Source organism: Carassius gibelio, chromosome B23 (assembly GCF_023724105.1).
Source record: "Carassius gibelio isolate Cgi1373 ecotype wild population from Czech Republic chromosome B23, carGib1.2-hapl.c, whole genome shotgun sequence".
Classification (NCBI taxonomy): Eukaryota; Metazoa; Chordata; class Actinopteri; order Cypriniformes; family Cyprinidae; genus Carassius; species Carassius gibelio.
Window position 1 is genome coordinate 7,483,268 of NC_068418.1, and position 13,857 is coordinate 7,497,124.

At 36.2% G+C, this 13,857-nt stretch overlaps 1 protein-coding gene across 3 annotated transcripts in view; it reads left to right on the forward strand.

Annotated features, from left to right (window-relative positions):
- Positions 1–13,857, forward strand: part of LOC128011621 (cadherin-like protein 26) — a 57,826-nt gene that overhangs the window by 36,972 nt on the left and 6,997 nt on the right. Inside the window, exons 1-12 of one of the 3 annotated variants that reach the window (XM_052594251.1) lie at positions 1,601–1,756; positions 2,568–2,621; positions 3,091–3,186; positions 3,343–3,498; positions 3,621–3,768; positions 7,171–7,343; positions 7,420–7,548; positions 7,999–8,181; positions 9,909–10,180; positions 10,973–11,115; positions 11,245–11,472; positions 13,588–13,809. In XM_052594251.1, coding sequence (XP_052450211.1) covers positions 1,721–1,756; positions 2,568–2,621; positions 3,091–3,186; positions 3,343–3,498; positions 3,621–3,768; positions 7,171–7,343; positions 7,420–7,548; positions 7,999–8,181; positions 9,909–10,180; positions 10,973–11,115; positions 11,245–11,472; positions 13,588–13,809 — 1,840 coding nt within the window. In that variant the 5' untranslated portion in view covers positions 1,601–1,720. Of the gene's footprint in view, positions 1–1,600; positions 1,757–2,567; positions 2,622–3,090; positions 3,187–3,342; positions 3,499–3,620; positions 3,769–3,835; positions 4,066–7,170; positions 7,344–7,419; positions 7,549–7,998; positions 8,182–9,908; positions 10,181–10,972; positions 11,116–11,244; positions 11,473–13,587; positions 13,810–13,857 lie in introns of those variants that run through there. The other 2 variants (XM_052594254.1, XM_052594253.1) reach the window with 2 other exon arrangements.

Genomic DNA, 13,857 nt, shown 5'->3' on the forward strand with positions numbered 1-13,857 from the left:
GGTGACAAAATACAAAAAAAATATATACATGAGTCACAGTGTCTGTATGTACTAACCATAAAAATCTAGTTTTTATTAGTCATGCTCATTATCTTTTGTCAGTGCTGAGGTGTGCACACAGACAAGGTGCATGTGAGTTGTTTTCTGGTAATAGGCAGTTAACTGACAAATATCTAGCCTGTAAACAATCTAAATATAAAATAATTAAACCCACAGTTTGACCTGTTTTGGCTTGTTTTATTGCTTGTCTTTGTTGTAAATAATTTTAAGTGAACTTGAGGCCCTCTTAGAAGTTTACTGAGGTCCCCTGGTTGAGAATCACTCTTTTATACTATCGACCAAGACACCTCTAACTGCAGAGTAACATTTTTCTCTTGATCTTTTTTTAATTTTACAGGAACACCTTACAAGGTAGCACTTTATTTTGATAGCCCACTTTATACATTCTACTAACAGTAAGTAACTTTGCAACTACATGTCAACTAGCCGTTAGTAGAGTATTAGTAGACTGTCTACTTAATATCTTCTAACACTTTCTTTGTCAACTTGTTCAACTAACCCTAAACCTACCCTAACAGTCTACTCTGAGAGCTAGTAGACATGTCGTTGCAAATAATAAGTCTTAGTTGATATGTAGTTGACATGTAGTTACAAAGTTACTTATAGTTAGTAGAATGTCTAAAGCGGAGTATCAGAATAAAGGGGGTAACACTTTAGAATAGGTAACACCTATTAGTTGCTTATTAGCATGCATACAGTTTTACTAGATTATTAACCATGTATTAGTGCTAATTAAGAACATATTAATGCCTCATTCTAATTGACCTTATTCTACATCCCTAATTCTAAACCTAACAACTACCTTACTTACTATTAATAAGCAGCAAATTAATAATTTATTGAGAGAAATGTCGTAGTTAATAGTTAACAAGTTACCTATTCTAAAGTGTTACCCCTATGTTTAGCATTCATTCAAAAACGAAAAATAAATAAATAAATAAATAAATAAAAATTTACTTGTTATGAATTTAATAAATACATTTTTATATCGCATATATAAAAAAGAAAAAAAAAATGTGAATAGCAAGTTCACCACAATGTTGTGGATGGTGATTGCCAGAGCAGTGATGTGTGTTATGGTGTTTTGGGTGGTTACTAGGAAAATGTAAAATACATTTTTCAGACCACTTTTCACATCCGAACACACTTGTGCTACATACCACAGCATGTGGCTTGAGATGTAGTTCACGTCCTCCTCAGATAAACATGTCAGTAAATACAGGCCCAGGCTTGAAACAGATATGAGGTGAATGTCATTTGCATAAAGGTAGCAGAGTTGTATGTTTGATCTGCGCATAAATTCAAACACAGGCTAACCACCAAAAGTGCTCATTTCACTTGACAGATGGCAAGCCGTGCAGCCAGTTTGTCTTCTTTTGGCTGAAGAGAAAACCAAGGTGAAACCTCACTCGATGTTCGGAGCGGAGTAGTAGCCACTCCCAGACTGCTGCCCTGAAGGGTTTTTGTGTTGATAGTTGACTCATTGTATTCACAGGCACTGCTTACGCACACACAAACACACACAGGTCCACATATATGCACAAAAGTACAAAAAAAGGTGTGTAATGGTTTCTCCCTTTACATGTAAACCCAGTTAAGGTGACTGCCACAGGTGCTGATCTGACATTTGGAGAGCGATTGCAAACAGGAGTGCAGCAGAATGACGAAGAGCACTTTAATCCTGATTCTACTTGCCGTGAGTAACCTTTTTTCAATGAGTCAACTTAAATCATAATTTTATTAACAATGGTCACTAATCTTTATTTTAATTAGGTCTTATTCTATTTTGTATCCTCCAGTCTCTTTTTGATAAAGTGTTGAAAATGGTCTATTTGGAGCTTTTATCTCACATAAAATAATAATAATAATAAACCAGAAAAATAATATGCGAATGATGAGAAGTGATGCTAAAAGTATGAATTGCATGTCTGTACTTACAAAATCAAGTTGCATTTAAGAGAAATACTACAATTCTATGTATAAATAAAACATTAAATGATGTACGTGGGAAATATAATACTGGCGATCACAAAGGAAGTGTGTCGTGGTTTAGCATGCAATAGAAAGAGTCATATGTATCTTGAGGAGGAACTATATTACAGTCAAACGTGGAACAGAATAATTCATGGTTTATGAAACACATTTGCTATTCTTATCAGTTGATGTTTCTATAGTGACAGATGACGTTTTAACTGATTTGTTTACCTGCGATGTTGCTTCCTTTTGTTTTCCATAGATAATGCAGTGTCAGTTTACTTTAAGTGGTTTTATTTATACCATGCATTTCTTCTAAAGACTTTTACACTCTTAGAAATAAAGGTTCTTGGCATTGAAATGTCAAGTTATATGACTTTACAACATAATATTATACTTGTGCGTGTAAACCTGACAGTGATATGTATGAATCTTTTCTCAGGCACTAAGAAGGGTTTCTATTCAATCTCTTGTTTGTTTATTCATTATATGTTCATTCAATAGTATCACCCTGTTTTTTGTCTATTCATCAGCTTGTTGAAGTGGCCGCTTCCAGCAAAAAAGATACCAACAATCGGGAAAAGAGGGTAATGTAAAAGACCAAATCGGCATGTAATAATCTTTCAAAAACTTAAAATCCCGCTTATTATCAGATCACAATACAAGACTTAATTTAGATTTAAATACACATACTGTATATAAAATAATGTAAATACAACATAAAAAAAGTATCTTTGAAAGACTCACTATCAAATAGAAGATTTAAAAAAACATAAATCCATGTTGGGTTCTCACACAGGATACAATTAGCTTTATGTATTTATTAAATTTATTTATTTATTGGATAATTTAAAGTATTAGCAATTGTTGTCCTTACTTAATATATCAACTCTGTCCTCACAAATTATAAAGACATTTTATTTTATTTATTGTTTCTTTAATTTTAGTTCTGTAGCCTGTTTCAGAATCAGAGCAGTGTTCTGTTTGAAACAGAAGAAGTTTGTCTGTAGCTTTTGGCATTACTGATCACTCATTATATCTCTCTCTGTCTCAAAGGATGCTGTTCTTATTCGATCAAAGAGAAGATGGGTTCTGTCCACTATTGATCTGGAAGAGAACATGCCAGGACCGTTTCCTTCTAAAGTAACAACGGTAACTTTACTCCTGTCCTGTCTGGATCTAAGATCTGAGTAGATGCACTGAGGAATTAAGAGCTTGAACAATTTTAATAATGGATGCAAATAAATGATCATAAATTAGACTGTATGTGTAGATGATTCTCATGTATTTTTGTTTAATTTATGCTAGCTGTTCAATGACAAAAAGCAGGACAACACTGTCAAGTTCCGCATCAGTGGAGATGGAGTGACACGAGACCCAGTTGGTTTGTTCAGCATTGATGAAAACACTGGGACTGTATCTGTACACCGGGCCATCGACAGGGAAATAAACCCCATCTTCCATGTAAGACAAAAAAAAAAAAAAAATTGTTGAGCTTTTCATGACACTAATGCTACCAACAGGAAGGACTGCTTCAGTTTTTATGTATTGATATGGTTCATTTGGACTTTTTGTTTCTTTTGTAGATTGACTTTGATGTGCTGGACAGGCGGACTGGCATCGCAGTGGACAAAACACTGTCATTTAATGTAGAAATAAAGGACAAGAATGACAATAGTCCTCAGTTCACTCCGAGCACTATCCGTGCATCTGTTCCCGAGAACACTCCTGAAGGTTACTACATTTATATGAAGATAAAGTGTGCAGGTTTTTCTGTTACAGTGCTTTCTTTAATCATAGCTTGATATAAAGTAATTTGTAGCATGACGTTCTGTGGTGCTTTCAAACGATTGCTCTGTTTGTTTAAGCATCCAGATCAGCTCAATGCAACAACATGGGCTAAACCAATTGTGTAACTTTGGGGTGGGGCTAAACTGTTGTGCCAGCCAATGGCTGATGGGGGAGTGATTTCCACACTCTGGGGGAAAAAAGGGTACAAAAGCTGTCACTGTGCCAGAACCCTTTCTAAAGGTAAATCTTTATACCTTATTTACTACTAAAGAGTGCACATTAGTACCTTGAATATACATATATATATACAGACACACACACACACACACACACACATATATATATATATATATATATATATATATATATATATATATATATATATATATATATATATATATATATATGTTAGTGAGTATATATGTTAGTACCTTAACTGTAAGTATTTGTACCTTCTGATAGTGTATCGCCCCAGTGGAGCACTTGTACATACATATATATATATATATATATATATATATATATATATATATATATATATATATATATATATATATATATATATATATATATATATATATATATATATATATATATATATATATATATATATATATATATATACACACACAACCCCAAATCAGAAAAAGTTGGGACAGTATGAAAAAAAAAAAAAATAAGTGATTTCTAAATTTACTTTGACTTGTATTTCATTGCAGACAATATGAACAAAACATATTTCATTTCCGTTTTGTCTGGTCAACTTCATGTCATTTGTAAATATGCATCCTTTCCTGTCATTCAGACCTGCAACACATTTAAAAAAAAGTTGGGACAGTAAAGCATTTACCACTTTGTAATGTTGCCATTCCTTTTCACAACACTTAAAAGACGTTTAGGGACTGAAGACACCAAGTGATGAAGTGTTTCAGGTGTAATTTTGTCCCATTCTTCCTGCAAACAAGTCTTAAGGTGGGCAACCGTACAGGGTCTTCGTTGTCGCATTTTGCGCTTCAAAATGCACCACACATTCTCTATTGGAGAAAGGTCGGGACTACAGGCAGACCAGTCAAGTGCCCGTACCCTCCTCCTCCGCAGCCAAGACTTTGTAATGTGTCAGAATGTGGTTTTGCATTTTCTTGTTGAAATATGCATGGACGTCCCTGGAAAAGATGTCTTCTTGAAGGCAGCATATTATGCTCCAAAATCTCTATGTACTTTTCAGCATTAATGGTGCCTTCACAGAAGTGCAAGTTACCTTTGCCAAGGGCACGGACACAACCCCATACCATGACAGACCCTGGCTTTTGTACTTCTTTGGTCCGGAGCACGCGGCGTACATTCCTTCCAAAAAATACCTGAAATACTGATTCATCCGACCACAGTACACGTTTCCACTGTGTGATGGTCCATCCCAGATGCCTCCGAGCCCAGAGAAGTCGACGGCGCTTCTGGACACTGTTAACATAGGGCTTCCTTTTGGCACAGTACAGTTTTAACTGGCATTTGTGGATGTAACTACGTATTGTGGTACTTGACAAAGGTTTGCCAAAGTAGTCCTGAGCCCATGTGGTGATATCGCTTATAGGTGAATGACAGTTCTTGATGCAGTGCGGCCTGAGGGATCGGAGATCACGGTTGTTCAGCTTAAGCTTGCGCCCCGGTCCTTTACGCACTGAAATTCCTCCAGATTCCTTGAATCTTTTAGTTATGTTATGCACTGTTGAATGTGAAATATCCAAATCTATTCCTATCTTTCTTTGAGGAACATTGTTTTTAAACATTTCAATAATTTTCTCACGTATTTGTTGGCAAACTGGCGATCCTCGGCCCATCTTTGCTCCTAAAGGATTAGACCTTTCTTGGATGCTGCTTTTTTACCAAATCATAATTACAATCACCTGTTCACATCTCCTGTTTCAAATCGCATCACTATTTAACCATTTTAGCTAATTACTAGCCCTAAATTGCTCCTGTCCCAACTTTTTTTGGAAAAAAATGCATATTTAAAAGGATGCATATTTACAAATCACATGAAGTTTTTTTTTCTTAAAGAAGCTCAATTGAAACCTCGACAAGACGCACACCTGTTTCACACATACTCCATCTGCAGTGCATATGCAGTCTGTGTGCATTACATATTTGGTGCAGAAGCAGCAAGGACTCATACTCATTGTGCTTTCACACAGGAATGCACTGATGGACGGCAAACATGTGAATGCTGGAATCCGTTAACATGGGTGCGTAAAAAAATTAAAAAATAAACGCAATGCATACGCACTGCAGACGGAGTATGTGTGAAACAGGCGTAAGGTTGTTTGCACCTTGTGCAATGTGGAACTCATTTACAGCTTTCTCAAGCAGTTTGTGATGCATTTTGGAAACAGGAGATGAGCCACTGGTCTCATGCACCACGTGTCTTGAGAAACCTGTTCTCAAAGACTTAATGTTACTTTTAGTCATTATTTTATTTGGGTAGCACATATATTCTGAATGCCTTCGGCAGAATTCAAATGAGCCATTTAAATATAGATTAATCTAGATTATTTCCAAGATTACAGTGAGATTAATCTAGATTAAAATAAATTATCTATGCCTGATGGAAATGGAGCCTCATCGCCGCCGCTGTTTAAAAGTCCAACGCGGCCTCGAGAGACCCGTCTCTTCCCCTTGCATGCACACTGGTGTCCTGGGAGGGTGCGTTGAGGGACTCCCGCACCACCAGAGACGTGAGCTGCCGGACACATGGTCCGGACGAGTACCGCACCTGTTTACACGGCCGACAGGCCAAGATGCCGGGCCGTCCATCCCCTGCAAGCGCTGCGACCAACAAGCAGGATGCGGCCACTAGAAGAAACCGCCGACCCCCTCGCGCCCCGGACCGAAGAGCGCCCCTCACCTGGACCCTTCCTCCATGAACACTGCCCGATCTACACGAACCCCACAGCATGGCGAGGACACCAGATCCCCTGTTTATTTTGGACAATCTCCCCCTTGGGTCACATTTATCCCCCGTTTTAATTTTATTTTCTGCTAATAAAAGCCTCTCTGAGGCCTGACGCCATGCCCACTGTGTCTGTCGTTGGCTCCTCTCATTACTATATATATATATATATATATATATATATATATATATTTCGACACAGCAATTACACAATCTAATGCTGTTAGAAGCCTTGTTGTTGTGGTGTTGTTGATCTTTTAAAATTAAATAATTAATAGTTTTATTTAAACATAGGAACACTTTTAAAAGTCCAAGAGAAGCAGTTATTGAAATTTAACTTTTAAAAGTAAACATTAAGCAGAGAGCTTGTTTTCTCTTTCTAATCATCCTTGTTTTAATAGGTGTAGTCCAAGCAACATTACAAGCTCATGACATTGATTTGAAGGATACTCCTAATTCCCAGTTCACTATGACGGTGGTGTCACAAGACCCTGCCTCACCAAAATTTACCCTGAAGGACTTACCTACCTCTACAACCAAACAGCTCGCCTTCACGGGATGCTTTGATTATGATGTGAGTAATGATGTTAAATGCACTTTTTTCAGTATTTTTCAGTATTTCTAAAGTCTCTTCTGTCCCTGTGTTTTAGAAAGCAAAACAGTATAAAGTGCTAGTTGAAGCAAGGGATCAAGGCACACCTACAATGTCCTCAACTGCAACTGTTTTTCTGGATATCACTGATTCCAACACCCATCGCCCAGAATTCAGTTCCGCCACGGTGAGTCAGACTAGTCACACAATCCCATTTTAATATACACACAACTAGAAGGAAGCCATGTGTAGATTGATGTGTAAGGAAGATGTAAACACTGTGAATGTGTGATGCTTTCCAAACATTGGGTCAGCCAATGGCGTGAGTTTGGTTTGACCAATAACAGAAGTGTTTAGGAAACCTGTTTATAAACAGTCAGTTGTAATCATTTTGCTAGTAACATTAACAGCACATTCATTCAAGTTATCTGCTATTTAGTAATTATCTCAAAACGTTATCACAAAAATGTTTTTTATACATCTTTTATGGAGGTTTACAGAGTTTTTTTTTTTTTTTTTTAATGAAACTTTTTAATTGTGAACACTTGTTTCAGAAGATTCAAATGTAACCGTCTTATAAAGCTGTTAATGAGATCTGATATACTTCGATATAAATGAATATATGTGTGTATAACAGTACAACACTGAAGTGATGGAAATGGAATTGAAGGAGATCTTAAGAATCGGCATCAACGACAAGGACACACCGAACACGCCTGGTTCAAGAGCAGTGTTCTCCATCCTGAAGGGCAATGAGGAAGCAAATTATAAGATTGAGACAGACCCCAAAACCAATGAAGGTGTGCTGTCTGTTATCAAGGTAAATTCCACTGTTCCCTTGAAATATTTCAAACACTTCTTATAAAAGCTTAAAAAACTAGTTCACTAGTGAAATATCTGTCATTGTTTACTCAGGCCCCGTCCACACGGAGACGGAGCTTACCCTAAACCGATCTTTTTTTTCCTCGTCTCAAGAAATATCCGCGTCCACACCAAACTGCAAAATGATGTAGTATACATTCCAGACCAGTATGTGGCGCTGTAATTCTGCCACAGAGATACACTAAAAACAGAGTAGAAGACTTGGACTATGCTCATAAACCTTGCGCGTGGTACACAATCGAACATGGAATAATACATTTATTAATCAGTGTTAATGTTAGTTAATAAAAAGACAATCGTTCAGTGTTTGTTTTTGTTGCTGTTACATGACGTAGAGCTGTCTGACTAGGGGGGAGACGTGGGCTGATGACGTCATCGTTTCAGAAAAAATACGGATTAGCCGTCCAGAAGAAAACGCTAAGACGCCGTTTTCAAATTTATCCACACTGGGACCCGGTTTCAAAAAATAGCGGTTTCACCTGATGAAAACGCCGGATCCGTGTGGACGAAACGCCTATCCTATTGTTCACGTTATGCTTATTCGGTCCTTCTTGTGCCTGTCTTGTTATGTGAATTCGTCTCCATTTGTGTCTCATTATCAGTTATCCTCCACATCCTCCATGTCCCTTGTTATCTGCCCTATATAGTTCTACCCCGTTCAGTTCTCCCGTGTCTGCTGTTTATTGTCTTTATTGTCGTAAAGTTTGTATGTCTAAATGTTGTCCCCGATGTTCCATTGTTCGTTGTCTCCTTGTTTCTTGAATTAAACTCCATCGAAGTATTCTCCCACGTCTCCTCGTCCCGTCCTGCCTGAGAGAACCATTGGTAGAGCCATTGGTTCTTTATCAGGGGTAAATTGTCACGCTGTCTAGTCTCTGTTTCTCTGGGTGTCCACTAGTGGGCTCACTTCCCTTACAAAAATTAACCATGGTTTTACTACAAATAAAACCAAAAAACCACGGTTACTGTAGTTAAACCATGGTAACCACAAATTAACCATGGTTTTGCTATATTAACCATAGTTTAACCATGGTATTTGTAGTAAATCTGTTGTTTTACAAATGGCAGTCAATACGCCAAAAAACAATGGGTTACTACAGTTTTACTATAATAAAACCATGATTATTTTTCGTAAGGGAATTCCCCTTAGGCACTTCACCATAGACACTAGTATTCCTCTAGTCTGGTCCTGTCTTCACAATAATTGCACTCCTGTTAATTGCACCAGGTGCAGGAAATCTATTGTCATTATCCTCCCTACATATTCCAGTATTTTCCTGTTGTTTGTATGGAGTCCTTACCGTTTGTATGTCCAGCCTTCTCGTTCCCCGAGATTTATCCCTGCCTTCTCGTCCTCCGAGTTCCCGTTCCTTTCCCTTCCCTTTCCTTTCCTTTGTTTGTTTTTGTTTTGGACTGATTGTTGGTTTTGACCTTGGATTGTTTGACCTCGATTTTGGATTACCCCTTAATAAAGCATACCTGCTTTTGGATCTCTCTCTCCTGTGTCTCTCTGGGTACACGAATCGTCACATAGATTCAATTAAAAGAGATACAGACTTCACAGATTTACACACCTATTCATCAAAGTTACTTCTTCCACAAATTAGTTTTACGTTTTGAAAAAAAAAAAAATGGACAGCTTTGAATATGCTTGTTTTTTCACAGGGGAAGAATTTTGAGAAAACTGAGACCACAGAGCTGGAGATAGCAGTCGAGAACGAGGAGAAATTATTTCAGTGTGTTGATGGAAAGCCTGTAACAGGCCCCACACCAAAACCAAACACTGCCAAAGTGTCCGTGAAAGTCATTGATATGAACGATGCCCCCGTGTTTAAGAAACAAGTAGAAAAAGTCTACCGCAATGAAAACGGACCTCCAGGAGATGTGTTGTTAGTGCCCGAGGTCAAAGATGAGGACTCGGACGTCAGCAAACTCAGGTGTGGTTGAGCTGCACAGCATCAAATTACCTAAAGCTATTTTAATTTTAATTTTATTTTTTATTATACTTTTATTTAGTAATATATAAAATATTAAATCGAATAATATTATAAAATGTAAAAATATATATAAAATATATATATATGCCAGCTTCATTATATTTACAATCACTCAAAAATATGGGGGTTGTAAGATTTTCTAAGGTTTTTGCTTTCCAAGGCTTCATTTATTTGTTAAAATAAATAAATAAAAAAACAGTGAAATATTATTACAATTTAAAAGTAGAATTTTCAGCATCATCACTCCAGTCTTCAGTGTCACACGATCCTCCAGAAATCATTCTAATCATGCTGATTTTCTCCTGGAAAAAATATCTGATTATGATCAATGAGGAAAACATGAAATAAGGATTATTTGATAAAAGCAAAAAAAAAAAAACACTTTATATATATATATATATATATATATATATATATATATATATATATATATATATATATATATATATATATATATATATATAGTAACAATATTAAAGGCTTTATTACTTTAGATTTTTAAAAAGTCATACTTACCATAAATTCTTCAATAATACTGTATATGAAAAAATGGATAATATAAAACTGTTATATAAAATGTTAATATATATATATATATATATATATATATATATATATATATATATATATATAGCATAAAGTCTAGTTGCAGGCACACTAAGGGATGTAGAGGAAACTGGATGGTGATGTAACGGAGAGTAAAAGTGTTTTACAGTTTGTATGTGTATGTAGGTATCAGTTAGTTCAAGACCCAGCCAAATGGGTGAGTGTGGATCCAAAGTCAGGAAAGATCACAACAGTACAGAAGATGGACCGTGAGTCTCCTTTTGTCAAAAATGGCACCTACACAGTCGTGATGCATGCTATAGATGACGGTAAGCACAGAACTATCTGTTCAACACAATCTAAACTTTGTGAAAGCATTGAAAGTAATTTTACTGTTCTTAAAAACAATTGTTTAATCTCTGAACAGAGCTGTTTTTTCCCCCACATGCTGTTCACAGGACAGCCTCCAGCTACAGGCACATGTACTGTAGTGGTCTACCTAGGCGACCAGAACGACAATGCTCCCTATCTCGTATCTAAAAACGCGGTCATGTGCGGGAACAAAGTCGATCGTGTGGATGTGAAACCAACAGACCTTGATGACCGGCCGTTTGCAGGTCCTTTCTCTTTCTCTCTGGGAGGAGACGAAGAGCTGAAGAGTCTCTGGAAGCTGGATCCCACCACAGGTCAGTTCACATACATTTCATTTACTTCATTCACAGTTAATAGTTGAGGATGTTTCTGACTCCATCAGTTGCTTGCGCTATATATATATATATATATATATATATATATATATATATATATATAATATTTTTTGTATCTAGTAAAAATCTAAAAACATGATACATTTACATGAGAATTACTAAGACTTGTTTGTCCAAAAGGATTTTTGAATCTTACTATTGACATTGGTAAGAAGGTTTAGGGACCAATTCTCACTATTAACTATGAATTTTGCCTCAGTGAACTCATAATTTGCTCTTTATCATAAGGTATTAGTAAGGTAGTTCAGTTTAGGTATGGGGTTGGTTAAGGGATCTAAAATATGATCATGTAGAATAAGGCATTAAAGGGTTACTCCACCCCAAAATTAAAATTTTGTCCTTAATCACTTACCCCCATGTTGTTCCAAACCCTTAAAAGTTTTGTTCGTCTTTGGAACACAATTTTAGATATTTTTTATGAAAACCAGGAGGCTTGTGACTCATGTAAGACATCGCCAGAATAGTCCATCTGCCATCAGTAGTTCAACCGTAATGTTATGAACAGACGACAATACTTTTTCAATGTGAATAAAACAAAAATAATGACTTTATTCAGCATTTTTTTTTTCTCCTCTGTGTGTCTCCACATCACCGTAGCACTATTTAGGAGAATATGAGCTGAATGCAGGCAGCTTATGTTCTTCTTTGTCAGCCATGACACAAGTTTCTATGTGTATTTATGATTTGATTTGAAAGAAAACAGCGCATCCTTATGTCGTTGCTTCATAATGTTATGGTTGAAATACTTTCAAAATGTTCATTTTGGGGTGTTTTTAATGTGTTTTTAATATGTGTTTTATAAGTATATGCTAGTAAAATGCATGATAATAAGCAACTAGTTAATAGTGAGAATTGTTCCGTATTCTTAAGTGTTACAGTTTGTTTGTTTTTAATGAAAAATATAAATCTAACATAATTTAATGAGGTGTATGCTGTAAACATCTCACATATAGTTTCATTCCAGTGTTATTTTACTACTGAGACACTCTTATAATTTGTATGAAAAATATATATATATATTATTATTATTATTATTGTTGTTGTCAGTGATTGGAATAACGGCATTTTAATAGAACGGCGTTAGGTAACGACGTAATTTTTTCAGTAACGGGGTAATCTAACTTATTACTTTTCCCGTCGTTACCATACCGTTAACATTACTGAACGTTAAATGCGGTGCGTTACTATGCATTGATTTAATAAACTATGCAATCCGAACACTCCCCAGGCTCACACAGCGAGTGAGCAAGCAGGTAAATAACGAGATAAGCGATTACGATTGGCTAAGGCAGAGTCATGTGTTTCATGGTAGCCAATCAGAGCCAGTGTTTTGACACACATGCAGGCACACGCACCAGCGGCGCCAAACACACACATTCTACTCATTTCAACTGACTTGTGAAAACTGCAACAAAAAAAAAAAAAAATCTTTGACAACTTTTTTTTTTTTACAGTTAAGCAAATAGTTACTATCCTTGGTAAAGGGTTACTTTGATTATAGTGTAATTCAGTTACTAACTCAGTTACTTTTCGGAACAAGTAATTACTTTTTTAAAGTAACGTTCCCAACAGTGGTTGTTATTGTATTTTCAGTGTTCTTTTTAATTATAGTTGGGCTTTTAGTAGTTTTGTGTAATTTTGGCTTTTTTGGTTTTTAATATGTCTCTATATATTTTTTATTTCAGTTTTAGTTGTAGTTATTTTTTTACATTACATATTTAGATAGTACAGTTAGTACAAAAACTAAGGCGTTACACTTTATTTCTCACTATTAACTAACCATTAACTATGACTTATGCCTCAATAAACTACCAATTTGCTGCTTATTAATAGTTAGTAAGGTAGTTGTTAAGTCCAAGTATGGGGTAGGAGTAGGAGATGTAAAATTTGGATGGAACAAGGCATTAATATATGCTTTATAATTACCAATAAACCTTTATAATTAACAATTAAATAGATTAAATTCTATTTCAAGAAACGTAAATGTTTTGTTATGGTTTTAGTTAACCCTGTTTTGCTGGGTTTGTGCCGCAGGAACAAACACCTCTCTGATAAGTTTGACGAGCCTGGCGTATGGCAACTACTCAGTTCCTTTGAAGATACAGGATCAGCAGGGGCTGCAAGGAGAAGATGTTCTTCAGGTGGTTGTGTGTGAGTGCACGGGAATCAACACATGCCGTGGCCGACGTCCTTTCTCTTCAAGTCTGGGTCCAGCAGCCATCGGTCTCCTGTTTGCTGGATTTCTCCTATTGGCCTGTGAGTTTCAACAGACAGACAAAAATATCAAAGGCCGCCTGCAACAAC